At 40.2% G+C, this 17,660-nt stretch overlaps 1 protein-coding gene across 3 annotated transcripts in view; it reads right to left on the bottom strand.

Annotated features, from left to right (window-relative positions):
• HECW2 (HECT, C2 and WW domain containing E3 ubiquitin protein ligase 2) overlaps positions 1 to 17,660 on the bottom strand; it is a 162,529-nt gene that overhangs the window by 70,256 nt on the left and 74,613 nt on the right. For 2 of the 3 annotated variants that reach the window (XM_068407383.1, XM_068407381.1), the window contains one exon: positions 8,092 to 8,199. In XM_068407383.1, the coding sequence (XP_068263484.1) occupies positions 8,092 to 8,098 (7 nt within the window). In that variant the 5' untranslated portion in view covers positions 8,099 to 8,199. Of the gene's footprint in view, positions 1 to 8,091; positions 8,200 to 14,370; positions 14,488 to 17,660 lie in introns of those variants that run through there. The other variant, XM_068407382.1, reaches the window with a different exon arrangement.

Genomic DNA, 17,660 nt, shown 5'->3' on the forward strand with positions numbered 1-17,660 from the left:
AGAAACAGCACTGACTTGGTTTGGGCTTACTGTTCCATACTACAAACTGCACAATGGCATGTGCCACCTACAGAGCTTTCTCAGTGTCTTTCATTCCTCCTCCCACCTTGCTTTCATGTGTTTCCTTTAGGGGAAAACTTGCACTTCTCTTTTTCCTTTTGTACTACTTCTTCAGCACTACACACAGGAATGGCAGACCTGCTCTTAGCATTGTTCAACAGGATTAACACAAGAGAAGCTGTGCTTGAAATTCAGCACAAAATTGTAAAATGGGCTACCCATCACAAGCATGCAGACATCGCCAAAGTGAATAAGGGTTTGCAAGACTGGATCTTGTATACAGCAAGAGTACAATCCCTTCATAGGACCAGAGACACTAATTTTTTTCATGGCTAATAATGCTAGCAACTGCAGTTAATACTTAATAGTAAGAGAAACCTCAGAGGAACTCTGTCAGCTCAAACCAGCTGAGGATCTAGCTTTTTGACATTTCTTGTACTGTGTTATCAGAAAAAAAATGTTAATTCGAATATTTTTTTCTTGATGACTGATGGATTCCCAAGCTCCAGATATATTGAAAATAGGTATCTGTGGCTGATAGAACACATCTCAGCCTACGACCTACAAATAAGGCCTCGTAAATACAGACCTTTTCAGAAACAGTAAGTTCATTATCTGCAAACAGGACTTTGATATTTAGAGAGTTGAGTTCAATACCGCATTAATACACAGGCTTCCTCTAAACTGTTCCATACTACAAACTGCACAATAGCATGTGCCACCTACAGAGCTTTCTCAGTGTCTTTCATTCCTCCTCCCACCTTGCTTTCATGTGTTTCCTTTAGGGGAAAACTTGAACTTCTCTTTTTCCTTTTGTACTACTTCTTCCCTCAACAAGCTGATTACCTTGCTTTGTATGTGATCTGTAATGAAAAAGTTAATAGAAGTAAATCCAGCAAGGGAAAGACATCTGTACCTGACCACAGGACTATTTGGTGTTTCAGTAAAGAAAAATATGACATTTCAAAACAAAAAGTATTTTTGTTCATGGGGTAAAAATGACTGTACCTAGCTCTGTGTTCTTGATACCACACATGCCCCATTATCACTAACATTCCTCCAGACATCGTACAGACTGCAAAAAAAATCCTTCTTCATTTAAAAATAAGACAAAAATGGAATTGGGGTATGTATGATTCTTTAAAAGTTATCACACAGTTCTATAAAAAGTGATATGTTAATTAATCTGAACACTCTGTAAAACCATAATCCCCTTCTTTAAAAGCCAATAGCTGTTATTTTATAACCGTAGTTTTATAGCTCAGGTCGGTTACATAAAAATGTTGGCATTAACAAAGGTTTCTGGGACTCAAACATCGACATTTGAATTTCAAAAGAACTCCTGCATGAAATTTTAGTGTTGTACTTCCCTCTGTGGACCATACACTCTTGCCTCTTAAATAACAGAGATCAGCTTACACCAAATAATAGCTTGTTTTCAAAACATCACTAATTCCCCAAAGTCCCCCACTTTAACTACATTTTTACTGCCTTTAATACTTTAACTTTGCCCATCGAAAAATTGCTTTAGGATAGACAGAACACAGAGACTCAGAATACATAAACCTGGAATACATAAACACATGAACACAATTCTAGAAGAATGCATTCTTTCCAGGAGACAGATAATTCAGGAAAACCGATGTGTTCGCTCTAAGAACAGTTTGCTCCAGATATACCCCAGTCACATGAAATGCCTATCTTAGAGGCGGAATCACCCCACACTCCACTGGGAAGGGACAGGCAGAGACACCTCCAAAAGACAAGTGAAATCCTAGCCGGGTTATAGCAGTCTGCGGAGGTAAACAGTGCTCCCCATTAGCTGTATGGAAACTGCACAGCAGCTAATACTTCCTGGACACCACAGCTAGATGCCAGAAATTACTTGGGCTGAATCCATGGCTCTCTGCAGTTATAAACATATGCCCTCCAACGTTCAATGAGGAAAAAGCCGACATCACATAAACTCATCTGAAAAATATGAGAGCATGTTCCACGAAACTTATTTAAGAAAACTTTGTCACAAGAACAAATTAAGTCACTCACATTCAGGCTTTACAAAGCTATAAAGGAAGATGTAATCCAGGGAAAAGGCACTGGGTTAAACCCTGATTTTTCCCAGCTGAACCCAAACACCTCATAGACAACTGCAGGAATTTGGAAGTGCTCTGCATGTCCTGCCAGTTGAATTTCTTTTCCTTAGAGTGACAGTTCAGTGAACACAACCTTCTTCTTTGAACATTTAGCATTCTGTTCTCTGCATCACTTTAACCTTGTACCTTTTCGATTACTTCCTACTGGGAACAGCACAGCGTAGCAAAGAGCAGCAGAACACAAGTGCCGAAGCTGGCTGCCTCCGGGTACGTGCCATCTCCCTCAGCAGGTATATCATAGAATTTATTTTACAGAAAGAATGATTAAAAAAAAACCTAGAAGTGACTTAAGTAAACTTACAGAAAGATTTTTAGTATTTACAGTCATGAGCATTGCTTATTACATTCCAGTTTGGCAAAGCTTTCAATGATAATTTAACCTTTAAAACAAAAGACTGGGGGTATTATGTGCTTAAGGAAGTCAACAAGGCTTGCCACAAATGTAAAAAATACAAGACCTGATCCTGCTTCAGTTATTTGCAATACTCAAAAATAGCTGTTAAGAGGCAACAGATATAAATAGCAGAAGAATAAGAGAAGTATTTCTAACTCAGTGAATGTGTTTCTAAATAGGGTAAGGACAATAACCATGAGTCCCCAGACAGACCACTGAAAGGGCACTGGTTGCAGGGTGCTACACAGCCAAGTGTTCCAGGTTCAGAACTATTCCATGTGAGAAAACCATGACCTTTATTAAATTTAAATGGTCAAAAAATATAAAGACTGGACACAAGTAATGAATCATGTTGATAGAACATTCACTAACATTGACCATTTTGGTCAAAACCACTAAAAATAGTAAACTGTGCTCATATCTAGTAAGAACAACTCTGCTACAGCAGCCATTAAAAGCTAAAAGCACATCGAGTTCAATTATTAAACTGATTTTTTTTCCTTCAATATATATTTTAGCTTTTTTAAACAAGGGAGTCTGCTCTGCTAGCTACAAAGTATAGCAGTTTCAGTTTCAATACACTATTTTTGCAAAAATTATAATTTCATGGAAATAGAGACTGAATACAGAGAACTCCACACAAAACTTCACTTGTAACATTACACCAGCATGATGCAAACACGTATTATCACATTTTCTGAATATATCTCATAGCCTGTTTTGTATGCCACAAACCCAAGATTTTAAGCAGACAGCATCTGTGCAGTCACTGCATCTGAGTATCACAGTGTGGCACCAGAAGTAACTTAACCACAAACATCTCAAGGGTTATTTGGAAATGATTGATGTGACAAGATTGGCAGTCTCTGGATGAATCCCAACAGCTGCCACTACGGATTACCGTCCAAGACATAAAGCCACAGCATCGGTAAAGAAAATATATGCAAATCAATATATTTCTATTCTACTCACAGTAATGACTGACTATGGCATCGACTGTTATAAATAACAACAAAGACATTACACTACAGGTAAAGTATGTGAAGGTGTTTCTTGTGGATACTGTAATTAATACTCATGGGACCAAGACCATAACTTACAAATACAAGTCCAGCCCAGTCTCCAAGGAGGCTCTTGGCCTTCGCCATATTAATAAACCAGGCAGGACCATGGTAGGGACTCAACTACGAGCACGTGACCATCCACACTGCTGAATGGTGACTGTGCATCCCCGACACAGGGGGAAGGGTTGGCTGCATGGGCACAAGCCACGCTGTGTCACTTGCTCCCAGCAGCAGAAAATCGCCCCTGCCCTGTTTTACCTACTGGAACATGCACAGCTTTTAGCTTCTGGGGACTTTGCATAAGGAAGTGCATAAGCACCAGTTACCTGTTGCATGACAGTGACTGTACTATACTGAGTCTCCCTCCCGTGCCACCTCCGACATGACCTGTCCCTTCCCCTTATTGCAGAAGACTGACTTAGAAGCCACAGTTTATAAATGAGCAGCAGCTTTTATCAACTAGTCTTCATAAAACTCAAGCTTCCTTGCACATACTTTTTCTATCACCAGCCTTTCCATGGATCATTTCACTCCATCTTTCTGCTAGCTCTGTTCTCCATATAAGGAATACCATCATCTCTGTGCCACCACGATGCCCCAAAGGGAGCCCCGGCCATCCCAAGTTCACTGACTGCTACACCCAGAGAAACACTGCCATCGAAAATCACTCCTGGGGCAACTGCAGCCTCTCTTGCACCAGAGACTAAAGGTCCTGATGTACTTAATGACCTGAACAGTCTGACATCATGCCAAGTACCAGATGACCATACCGAATGTGAAAGCGTTAAGCTGTGTTGCACCTTCACACTATTGCCACTTGTTCAGAATAATACTCCTTGAACTTGTTCTTTCCTTTTACAGGAGAAGGATGAAAACTGTTTGCAGAGCTGCAGCTACGTTTAGCAATCCTTCTGTAGCTTCCACAGCAAACAACTTGAGGGAGCCGTCTAGTGAGTCATTGTTTTCCTTCCCCCACATTTTAGCAAGCCTCAGAGCAGGATGTTTTAAAGCCAGCTCTACTACGTGTGTAATGAAACACCACCTTGGGTGCATTGATGCTCAAATTCACCTTCTTGAATCTCTAAAATGACAGAGTTCCCTTTCATGCTTACATGGCACTTTTGCTCTTTCCCCAGGGAAAAGAAAGAGGAGCACCTGCCTCCATACTGGTTGGCTCTGCAGTTCAGAGCCACTCACTTTGTCTCAAGGTGACAGCTTAAGGACAGCAGCTGTTTGTGACGGTGAGCTGGACTTTGTACTTTGCAAGTATTTTCTTTCTCTTTTGCATACTCTTCCTCACCCGCTTCCTCAGCCACTCCCCTCAGAGGCTGCTTGTGTTTCTGGAATACATTAAGTTCATTTCTCATTATTCACTATTGATTCCTTTCATTCTCCCTTCTCAGGGTAGAGTCTACAGAATTTTTTATGTTGTTTTTTGTCTCAAGCAAGCAAGAGTTTTCTTTGATCATCGTTGTTTTGCTAATTTTGGATGCTTTGGGGGAAGTTAACGTCTCTTTTTAGTATGAAGATGATGAGACTCTCCCTGTCCTTCTTTCTGCAGGTTGCTTGATCCGAATAGAGCAGATGGCAAACATGTTACTTGCTTAGGAAACACAAGACGCTGAATCCACAGGGAGGGATTTTAAGAGGAATAAATGGAATGACTGGAAAACCGAGTTACAAGACTGCAGATATACAGTAATGCAAAATTCAGGAGAATGCTTATCCAACGCCTGCCTTTAAACATAAGCATAAATTCCACAAACCTCAGTGAAACTATTAATAAGTTTACAATCATGCTTATGGAGAAACAGCTTCCCAAATTAAGGCATAAGATGCTTTTCTGAAAAGATACAAATCTGAGGATTGCAGAAAGAATACGAGGCCCAATCCAGCTGACTCCCACTGATTAGCATTAACACAATTAAAATGGAAATACTCCTGCATGAGATTTGTTTGCATATGGCTTGTTAGTGATGCTATCATCCTCTGCACTTCAACCTACAGAGACGTTACATTACTGGTGAAAAGATATGTAACGTCCCTAAGCTCTGACACTGCCAGGGAAAAAACACAACCAAAGTGAACGCTGACTGGTCTCAACTCATCATTCAACATCAGTAACTTCCGTTCCTTTTCTTGCCAAAAAGACAGACAACTTCAGTTTTGACTGTAAATCCTGAAGGATTACTGTCGTTATTTAGCTTAACTCTGTTAACAAGCATCATCAGTGCTCATTGCCAGAGCTGGTTCAAGGCTTCTCAGGCTTGCAGCAAACACCCCCCTCCTTTCCTTGTGTATAGGTAGAGCAGGAGGCCCACCAACCCTATAGGTATAGCAGTATATAGGCGGTGGCAGTTGAGCGCTGTCTGTGCTCCAAACATGAAACAGCTCTGAGCCAGAAAACCCCGTAGTGACATAAGCCCAGCTATAACTCCGTTATATACCTAGCTTACCATCAGCCTGCTGGAGCTTCTACACGTCAGAGCGCGAGCAATAGGTAGAGGACTGGGTCAACAGCAATGTTGTCACGTTCAGGAGGGAGACTTGCACGTCTGTGCACCAGGGGTGGAATGATCCCGTACATCACTACAGCCTCTGAACAGACTGGCAAAGCTGGAGCCCTGCTGTAAAGGAACTGGGTTCAGGATGGACACCAGGTTGAACACAAACTGGCACATGCTCTCATTGCAAATGTAACAAGCCACCTCACAGGCTACATTAGAAGCTGTGTGGCCAGCAGATAGATGGAAGTTACTATCTCCTTCTACTTGGTACTGGTGGGGACACACTGGAATACTGTGCCTAGTTTTGGGTGCCTAGGTTCAAGAGCATGGAGAAAATGGATAGGGGACAGCAGAAGGCTACAAAGATGGTTGGGATGGAGAAAACGTGACCTATGAGAAGCGGCTGAAAGAGCTGGCCTTATTCAGTCTGGTGAAGAGGAGGTTAAGGCAAGACAAATATTAAAAACTCCACTCTTTCCAGTTGTATTAGAAGATTTTAAAAGAGGCGATGGCCCCACATTTAAGCTTTGGCCATTCAGATTGGATGCCAGAGAAATCTGTTTAGCTGGAGCAATGCTGCAGCACTTGAAAATGCTACCTACAGCATCTGTGAAATCTCAGTCCTTGAAGGTTTTCAAGGCCGTGCTTTACAAACCACAGCTGACCAGGTCAAGTGTTGGTCCCACTTAGAGAAGGAAGTTGGATGCACCCAGCATTTCTATGCTGTGATTAGTCTTCAGTTCAATCATTTTTCCCGTAATGAACTCCTGAAATTGAATTTAATTTTATCCTATTAAAGCTTTTTTGGTTTTGTTAAAGAAATGTGCTGTGTAACGCATAGGGTAACTTGGCAAGATTCAATGAGGAGTTCTAGAAATAAGAAGTTTTAGTAATTATTTATAGTACAGGGTAGACAACACCTCTTGAAATACATGTATTGCTGTTATATCAGTTAAATAGAAGAAAAATTTCTGCCAAGACCTACGGTTAGCAGCACTGCAGTGTACAGTGAAGTAATAGAGTGGGAGTAATTTATTTTTTTTTTTAATTTATGAAGGAAGATTCATTGCTGTAAGGCTAAACAGGTGGTAGAGCAGCTCACAGCTCCTTTGGGACTGATTGCCACTTTGATGCTTGGCATATCAGAGGCATATCAGAGTTTCCAGCAAGCTCAGACACAACATCCTAGGATTAGAACATTTAGATGATAAGCTCCTTTTCATCAAAAAGCAAAAAACAAAGGAAAAAAAAATAATAATTTTTAAAAGCACACAGCAGAGTAGCTTAGCTTCCTATAAATCCTGGTCGCGTAAGGGAGTGGCATAGCTCTCTGATTTGATGCTTGGCTACCAATACTCATTACGGAGTTCAACTGAAGACTTTTTCTTCCAGACACATAGAGACTCTCAAAAACTGCCTAGTTGATTTCCCAGCACAACAAAACTTCAGCTGAGAAATACTGATGCAACTGGACAGGAGGCTGGCACTTCCTAGAGACAAATCTAACCTTCATACTAACAAACATCACCAAGCACTACTAGCACTACCTTTACCTTCATGTGCATTTACCGTTAATGTTTGTCCAGCTGAAATTTTCAACTTCTTGGGAAGGTAATTCATCTTTCAATGCATATATACTATATGACATTGCACAAGGGAATTTCTTCCTCCTTTAAACTGAAGCATGCTGTCTAAGAACATCTCTAGAATACAAACGCACATCTAAGCTCAATTCCATTTTTATAATGTCCAGCAAACGGACTTGGAAAATGCTGCCTCTTAGAACAATACGATCAACTCCTTTGGTTTATCAGAGGGATTGACAAAATGGATATCAAATGCCATCCTGTTGATTTGCCTTGACACAAAGACATGCTTGCCTTTGGATATGCATTGAATAAAGAGGTACTCACATTCCATAAAATAGGGGCCAGGTTCAATTCGCCATACAATTTGTCCTTTTTGCGTGCCAGTCACTCCCCGATTCTTGGAATCCCAGAAATTGGCTGGAGAGTTCTCATCTGAAAGAGGAAAGAAAAAAAAAAATTGTCAAGCAGTATTTCTAATAGTAGTTTTCTTGGTTTTCTGTTTCAAGAGGCCCAGATAAAAAAAATTACGTGTTAAAATTAAAAAAAAAAAAATTTAAAAAATCAAACTGACAAAAGATAAATGGTTTCTTTTTTACAGTGATAGATCAATTTATGCAGCATGAGCAGACATACATGCAGCCAAAGTAAATATATGGTTTCCTCTAAGAAGTGCCTGCCAAGGTAAAGTATTAAATTCCAAAACTTCCCTAACTCAACAGAGAGGCTATTAGGAGTGTACAGCTGATTGCAACTTCATCACAGAGTCACCACGCCGTTCTATACAGTGGCGCTGCTCTGTGATGTGAAAATCTAGTATTCATTCCCTAGCTAGGAAGTATGGAACTGCAACTCGAGGTATCAAGACTTACTTCAGTTTTTAATATATCCTATGTTTTAGAAACTAGAGAGAATATTTTTTATACGCACACCAAAAAAATCTGACACTTTCAATTTCCTGATACGTGCAGTATTATTCCCTATGAGTGAAGCTGAGTTAGAGGTTCGAAGTGAGGAACTGTCACTTAGTCCGACAGAGATACAAATGAGAGATTCAACAAAAAACATTCAAAAGAGGAGAACTGAGAAGCAAACAGTATCTGCAGATCAGCTTAGCAACATCAGTATTTTCCCCTCCCAAACTAAGACTTTAATCCTAACAGTAACAAACACAGGTCTTGGGGTTTGTTTTTTATTTACCAGCCTGTATTCAGGCATCCAGAACACCGTATGAATGAAAGAAAACTGGAGTGAGCAGCTGTTTGAAAGGGCACAAAGGTTAGTTACAATGACCCAGAGGAAGCTAACATAAATCCAACTTAACTTCTTTTGTACAGGAAGTTCTTTGGAACACATCATAACCTTTTACAAGTGCATTTAGGCAGTTGTTTCTTAATTAGGCAATTATACCTGCAACCTCAAATACAACATCCTAATTCTTTCCAGTGGTACTTGATATCCCTTAGTCTTAAATTTAAAAAAAAAAAAAACCAAACTATCGTGTTTTATTACATACATTCAAGTGCATTCTGCAACCTAAAAAGACTTCACTAAGAGTTCAGTCTACTGTGGCTTTGCTCATGAAGCTCCTATCCATTCAAGCACATTTTCTCTGTACTTTGGTAGGAACTCCCGCATAAGTAAGATTACAGAATTCTCACCTACATTTTAGAAATCCATATGCTATTTATGAAAGAATAATAAACAGTGCAGCTTTGTTACTTTTATCTTAAGAAAATAAACTTAGATTAAAGCTTCTCCTTCTCCTTTCATTCTGACTGCTTATCTCTATGTATGCACAATAACTCTACTGAACCACGATTCGTGCAGTCTGTACATCCACATCCCACCAAACTGACATGCAAAGCATTACCAGACACATGCTGGACTTCTGCGACTACTCAAGAGCAAGTTACGCACCCTGTCCACAACCTGGAAGAGCTCTAGAGAGTCAAGAGGCGGCCGTGGCAAGCTACTGACATTCTCATGCCTCCAGGCATGGGCAACTTCAAGGATTTTTAGAAAGCTGTGGTCTGAAGACCTCAATGTCACGACGAGTCCAGAATGGTTTCACAACTATCTCAGTGACAATGGGAAGGGAGAGGAGGGTTCTTCTAATGTCTGTGATCCTTGAGCATACAATACCCTTAGGCTTAACTTTTCGTGTGGAATCAACATGATAGTACATAAACTGCACACACCATGAAGTCAGGCACACAGGCAGTAAAAACTTAAAACATGCGTAGTTATTATTCATTACAGCAAAAAACTTTCAGAGTAAACAAAGCTGTATCTCACCCATGTATTTCTTTTTTTGCAAAGCTATATAAAGATCAACTTTGAAAGTACAGCCTGTAAATCACCCCACACGCCTCAGAAAAAAAAAAGAAATCTCTGTAAGTGGTTTGCAATGACACTCTAACTGAAACACTGGTGACTTATTTAGTTACTTTTTTTTATTTTTTAATGTGCCTTCCTAACCCAAGGCCCCACTATTACCTTCCACAGACAGCACTGTGGGAAGCCATGAGATACAGCTTAACTTCCAGCAAATCTACACTAGGGCTTACTTTGGTCCACCACACAAACTTGGTTATCCAAACCATTGTTACCACAAGTGAGCAGATTCGTTTAAAATTCCACAGTTATCTGAAACATAGATAGTTTTAAATTATTCGGTGTCCTCATTACGTCTAGGTAAATAAAGATGTATTGTATGACAAAAAACACCTCCCCTAACATGCTCTAGTTCTTCTGAATTTAATCAGCTGGAGAAGAGTCTGTTCATAATTCTAAGCAGAAGGACAGATATTTAGTATATTATAACCATAAACATGAAATTTTTTATTCTTATCTTGTTCAATAAATCAAGGAACTCTGAAGCAATGAAATATGCCTTTAACAGCAAGATTTCCAATATTAAGGCACAAGCAACTGTTCTTGTTTTTTTTAAATCAGTAACTAAGTAAAGTCAATGGTAATTTTTAACAGGACATTAGTGAGCTTCTGAAAAGGTCCTACACGAACCAAGTCTTGAATTCTGAGCTGATAGTTACAAGAAAGCAGAACATTTTCTTACAACTTTATTAATAAAATCCAACATTTAAGAAAGTGCCTGGATTTTCAGCCCTTTCATGAAGGAATAGTCTCCTTTGCAGCAATGAAGACTAAATCATTGATACTCTGCCCACAGGCACACTGCCATTGCAACAGAAGGTGGTGGAGACAGAGGGGTGAAAACTGCTGACAGACCACTGCCTGTCAGCAATCGACTCAAATTACAGAATTTATTTTGGACAGCTTCGATTTTCTTCTGAAAGAACTGGGTTTTTTTCCTACTTTTATGATGTTATTCACATGGGGGGAAAAAATAACATTACTAATGCATATGGAAAAATAACTTCAAACCTCAGTTCATGGGTTTCAAAAAAAAGAAACTGAACAGCAAAAAAAAAATCAAATAGCATGAAAACATTAAAGTACACGATATTGTAGAAATTTACTTATCAACACTGCAATAAAAAAAAACAGTTAAACAGTGACAGTCTCAGTAATATTCAGCTGTGTATTAAAAAAAGAAGTGTTTGAGAGCACAAAAAGCAGTGTCAGAATTACCACTACCTCATCTCTCTTCTTCCCCAAAACATATGTATGTATGTGTGTGTGTATATACAAGCACACTATATATATATATATTCCATCGGGAACTTCAATTCTAAGAAGTTCCAGTCCCCTTTTAGCTGGTAATTGTTGCTGTTTGTGAAACTGGCAGCTGTTCCAGAATCTGGGCCAAAGAGTAGATATAAATATCCCTTCCCAGAACATAAAATATGCAACAAAATACTGTCTTACTGCATCTTGCCCAGTGAGTCTACACTTCTGAAAGAAATAAAACAATGCAAGATGCACAGTATCTTTCTACCTTCAATAATCCTCAGACACAAAATATTACAGAAAGTAACTTATTTCTCAGAGCTGCAACACCTGCACAAATCAGCATATGAGAGATATGTTCTACAAGGAAAAGTGGGTAGTAATAAATATATCACTGTGTGGAACTTCACGCTGACTAGTGCTTTTTGAAATCACTGTTCCGAGTAATAATGTTTTCTTTATTTAACTGCTAAGCAATAAGCCAAACCTGGTATTAAGAACTGAACTCATTTTTTTCCACTTTCAGGCTTCACCATCATTACAACACCCTTTAAGGTAAGTTAGATGACAACAGCATCTGTAATACCCACAGCTTGTGCTCTCCATGTCAGGATTGTATTTCTCCACCTGTGTCCACAGCTCTGCCCTGATGTGACAGTGAATGAGATGCAGCTCCCTCTGGCATGTGTCAGTTTGGTATGGCTATCTTATGTGAAAAGCAAAATAAAAGTACTGGATCAGTGCAACGAAAGAAGAAGGTATCATTTTTACAGAATTAGTTTTCACAATAAAATTATGCCCGATTTATCAATTTTATCAAATTTTTATAAATGATAAAATTGGTAAATTTTATCAAGTTTATCAATTGCTACTCCCAGTTTTGCATGAGGATGTTACAGGAGAGTGTTGGAAGCCCTGCTAAGCCAGTATCTGACATCAGGGGTCAGGAGGCTTCTGCGGAGTCCACTGTTTGTTCTTTGGGTCTCCGTGTTTTCATTATCTCTGTCTTAGGAAAAAGGATAAACTACCTGAAATCCATCACCTTACAGAGTCATCTTGCATAGCTTAAACCAACAAATAAATAACATAGTCTTTTATAAGACAGTTAAAAACCAAGAACTGCTACTGATTAGTATCTGAAACAAGCATTATAGCCCCAGTGCACAGACTGGTCATATGCAAACCAATGTTCATCTTACAGTCCCAGTTTCTGTGGTCAGTACTGTCAGGTTATGTGATAAAAGGCTTGTCTCCATGAATATAAGGGATTTGTATTCTTCAAATACAAAAACTATAGAAGTCACAAACTCCTAGTGTGGAAACACCACAGACAGCTTACTGCATAGGAAAAAATTCAAAAGTTCCCTATAGCAATCTAAGAGCTTCAAACTTATGCGTACTGATCTCTTTTCTGTAACACGTTTATAAAGATGCTTACATGCAGAGCTCAGAGAGAAGGTGATGCTTAACAGATTCCGAATGTCACTGAATGGTTTTAATTACACACAATTTACGATTTTCATCTTTCACTACCGTATATGGGCATTCTAATTCGCAGCTCTTGAAAAAATCCATGCAGCTTAGCTCAGAAAAGACCAATTATGTTGGTAACACCACTGTATCCCTGCCTAATTCTGTTATCCTCATTTGGGATTCACATCCCAATCTCCATTTTCTCATCCCTTTCTGGAAGATGTTTTATGCAAAATCTTTTGAAGTGCTTGTATTGTTTATTCTTAATTTAAAATTTTAAATTAAGTTCAGATTGCCAAACTGTCGACTTCCTTAACATTTTAGGTTAATTTTAATAAATTCTTGGGCACTAAAGATGATGTGTGCGATGCATCCAATTATTAAGAGGGGTTGTTTGTACTCAGCCTGGGGAAGCTTATGAAGGATAGACCTAAATGTTATTTCTCTTGCCAGGTATTCTCTTCCAGTATGTATCAGAGGAGCTGGAAGACTGGTAGATAGCAAGGCTCCGTATAGTTTTGTCTCAAGCTGAGATTTATCGATCTGCCATCAGTTTCTCTCACAAGCATACTACTGAGAATTATCATCTTCTATCTATTTTACTCTGTCATTTCACTCAGTCTTTAAAAGTAACAGGTTTGTAGTTAATCTGCATCGCAGGGTATTTCTGAACTTAATTTTGAGCCAGCCATCAGGAGATCTCTAGGATGGCATTTCCAACGCAAAACAGAAATCTGATTTACATGCATTTTACTGCATGGCTTCCAAAACCTCAGTCCTGGTGCCAGTACGTGCACTCCACTTTTTGGTGTGAGCACAGGCTTTCAAGCAGTAAAACAGATTGTCACCAAAACATAAGATTAGTAAGAACATTCCAAAGAGGACTTACTGTGGATTTTGAGCAACTGACTGGGAAAGTTTGTAACACTAAATTTTGTGCAATATCTTCACTTTGGTAATCTCTAATAATTTTAATTCTAGAAATACTAAAAAATAAAATAAAATAAAATAATCCATGGGTAATCATGAAAGAAGCAGCACAATGTTTACAGAACTAACCAACTAAATCAATTTCTCCCTTACACCCAAACTATGCTTAAAAGCAATTGAAAACTGCATCAGGACAGATTTAAAGGAGAAGACAAACTTTACCACCTGAGGCCTCACTCCTTTTCTGGGAGCCAGTAAGTAAATTAACAATTTCAAGGCAGAGCTTCCACTGCAAGCAATTATTATAATAAATCACATCATGTCAACCCATTTAAAGTACACTACGTATCAGTTACTACCCTACAAACAAATATTAACGCATTATGTACAGCTTATGTTCTGTGATTTTCAGAATTCCCCATCTCAGTCTGTGAACAGTTCCCAGGCTTTCTGGTGGAACCAAAGCACTTCTCATGGAAGGCAGCACTAGTGCATGCAGTACGTTGCTGAAATTAAAGATCAACACTTAGTTGCACCTTCCAGCCTTACCTGGCCATTCCAAAGGATGCCTGTGGATCCTAAACTGCATTCCTCCATCTGAGTCCAATTACCAAACTGAAGAATGAAAAAGATTAACGTATTACAGGACGGATCCTGAAAATAGCATCCCTGTTCCCAATCACAAATGGTATTTTCTACAGAAGTTGTCTTCTGGACCCAGCCTGTGCAGCTCAAGTTTGGAGGCTTCAGCTCTGCATTAGCACTGTTGCATAATCTCAGCTCCACAAGGCGCGTCTGTCCGCTCCCTTCCTCTTGTCATTTGAAGGAAAGGGTTTTAGAAGGATGTTCTCAAACTCCCCGGCAGTTTCTAGCAGTTACACGCAATCATCTGCCTCTTCTTCTTTAATCAAGGGTTTATCTAGGTTCAAACAGCCTGTGTTAAAACATCTAAAGCATTACGTCCTTCAAGCTCAGCTATTTGCGGCCACTCCCCTCCAAAGGGTACAGGATGCCGAAGCCCCATCCTCCCGCCACTTCCTTCCTCGCCTTGTCCATGGGAGGATTCCTGAGCACGGCCACGGCCCCGCAGCGTGGGGCGGGCTGATGTAAACAGGAGGATCATTAAATCCTAGAAATGACGGCAAGGCAGCCACAGCAACAAGCACGGCGGGAGCTCACTGGGAGTGCTGGCTTTTGTTTACTCAGTATTTCGCGCTCTCGCACGACTTCCCTCAAATCCAGTTATTTTAGAGAAGATGAGACTGGTCCGTGACATTTGGCTGGGATGAAGCTGCCTTTAAGCCAGGATAACTCTGCCTCCTGAGCAGAACGATAAGCAGGTGGCAGAGAGCTGCTATTACTACCTCTCCTCCTTCAGGTTGGTAAATGCCACCTCAGTGCAGAGGGCTCAGACAAGGCTCCTTTCTGCCAGCTGCTCGGACTGCTCACAAGCCTCTTGGTGGATGCTGGCAGCTGACCTACAACTCCTTCAGCTTACAGCAAGGACCCAAGTGCCAAAGCAGCCCCAGTACCTCAAGAACAAAAAGGGTACTTAAAAGTATCTTTGCAATCTGGTCCATTGTGTGCAGATCAAGTCCTTCGCAGCACGCATTTCATGGAACTGTACGCTTGTAGAGCTCTAGGTTCAAGCTCCCAAAGTAAATCTTGGGTTTCCTAGTAATAATCTGATAACAAAAAACAGGAAAAAAAAACCAAAACCTCTTATAGGACTACTTATTCATACTCGGCTTGAAGACTTTCCAAAAAATGCTTCCAGTCAAAGAAATTAAGATGGACTTTTTGCTAACGAAGAACCGAAAGCTACTGCATTACATTAGGTTTGCATGAGCACCTCTAGGAATTGTATTTTCAAAGGACAGGAGGGGAAAGAACACCAGAACTGGAGTACTGTAAGAGAAATTCAAAACACTGCTCTGTACTAAATGGCTGGAAACTGTTCTCCCTTGAATGCCAACAGAGCAACCCCCCAAAAAGTTGAGAAGAACAAAATTCTTGAACAGTCTTAAAAGCTGCCTAAGTAGCTACCAGATCCTACTCCATGCTGTCACAGGTCTCTTTACTCTTCATACCACTTTGGAGAACTTGAACAGTAATGAAACTTAAGATACAAATCTTCAGCTGAGAAAAATGGGCAGAAAAGTAAGAGGCGAAGAAAGTTACAACAGATGCTCTTGTAGCCTCACATAGGAGAGAGGCATCTGTTTGGGCTCTACATGAAGGTGATGGTGCACTGCCAAAGGCTGCAGGGTGACACTCTGAACTCCAACCTAGATGCAAATATCAGCCTTCTGGTGACACAGTCCTGCTATATTAGCAGTGAAGGATCATCATCAGCTATATTCAGATATTTAGTATCACGACACAGGGTCAAAAAAAGCAGGGAGGTGCTTGTTCCTCACTGCACAGCAGCATTTGTTCCCTTGCACAACCAAAATTAAGGTTCACATACCTCCACTTACTGCCCCTGCGCTGTGGGCAAAAAGAGGAAAGACTCCACTCGCATTCCTTCAGGTGCCCTCTGCAACCCCCTAAATACCATCTCTATTACGTTGCTGACGTTTATTGTACTCTGTTACTTTACACAGCAAGAGCAATTATTCATTTTTCCACCTGTGACTGACAGGATGATCAGGAATGAGCTGTATTTCTCTAACACTTCACTCCTACTTCAGAAGCAGAGCAAAGGTGGAGCCATACTATACACCCCATCCAAACACTAAAAAACAAAACCTTTTTCCTATTGAAGCTTAAATTAATACAGTGGCAAGATGCTTGCTCTCATTTACACAGCCTCTATTCTGACACTGGCCATAAGATGGACTACTTACTCCTTTTTTCAAGAATTATACCACTACATTTTGTTTCCTTCTATATGTACATTAAAACTTCAGCTTGGGGAGCAGAGCATCTCCATGTGTCCTCACATAATGTGATATTTCAAGGCACAGCAGCAGCTCAAAGGATTAGTTAACCAAAATACAGGACACAAAGATACTGAAAAAAAATACAAGGGATTTTTTTCAGCCATATGACACAGTACAATGGCAGGAATAAAGTGGAATTCCACTTCTCTATATTCAAAGTACAGACATCATTGAAATTCAAAGCATTCAAAGACAAAAATAAATCCTTTCACCCATCTCACTGGCAAAAATTCAAAAGCGTAACAATAGGAAGGAAATGACCTCAAGCTTAACCTCTTTCCTGAAAATCTTATTAATCCTCCTCCATAAAATGATGTGCATTTCATTCCCATCTACGCTTCAGGTTTCACACACGTGCCAGCCCCACAGCACAAGCACTCTGTGCAGCGTGGGTCGCCAACCTGCTGACCAGGCTCACCTGGAAGCCACATCCTACACAACACATGTACACAATGCTTGGGTGTTTCTGCAACGCACCACAAAAGACCGGATACTATAAGAAAGGCATAATGTTAGACAAAACATTAAGCTAAAGAACAACGCTGAATAAACTCTGGCAGATGGTACAGTATGCCCTTAGCCATAAAGACCATTAGATACTTGATCATATTGCAGAAAAGTCCCTACAACTTTGCAAAATGCTAATAAATCACTTACCCTTCTGTTCACTGAGGTCCAGCTGGCTGTATGTGGGGGTAAATAAAGCATGGGGGATGCTTCTACCTCCTCCTGAAGGAAGCATCACACAGCTGAGGCAAGAGCTGCACCATCTCTCATGTCAACTCACAATCATCTCAGCTGCTGATGGTTTGGGGAAAGTGACGCCTGCAGGAGATGGAGACAGCCTGTTCCTCAGGGGGAAAGCCAAAAGCAGGGGCCACCAGGCAGGGAATA

The sequence above is a fragment of the Nyctibius grandis genome, chromosome 9 (genome assembly GCF_013368605.1).
Source record: "Nyctibius grandis isolate bNycGra1 chromosome 9, bNycGra1.pri, whole genome shotgun sequence".
Taxonomy (NCBI): domain Eukaryota; kingdom Metazoa; phylum Chordata; class Aves; order Nyctibiiformes; family Nyctibiidae; genus Nyctibius; species Nyctibius grandis.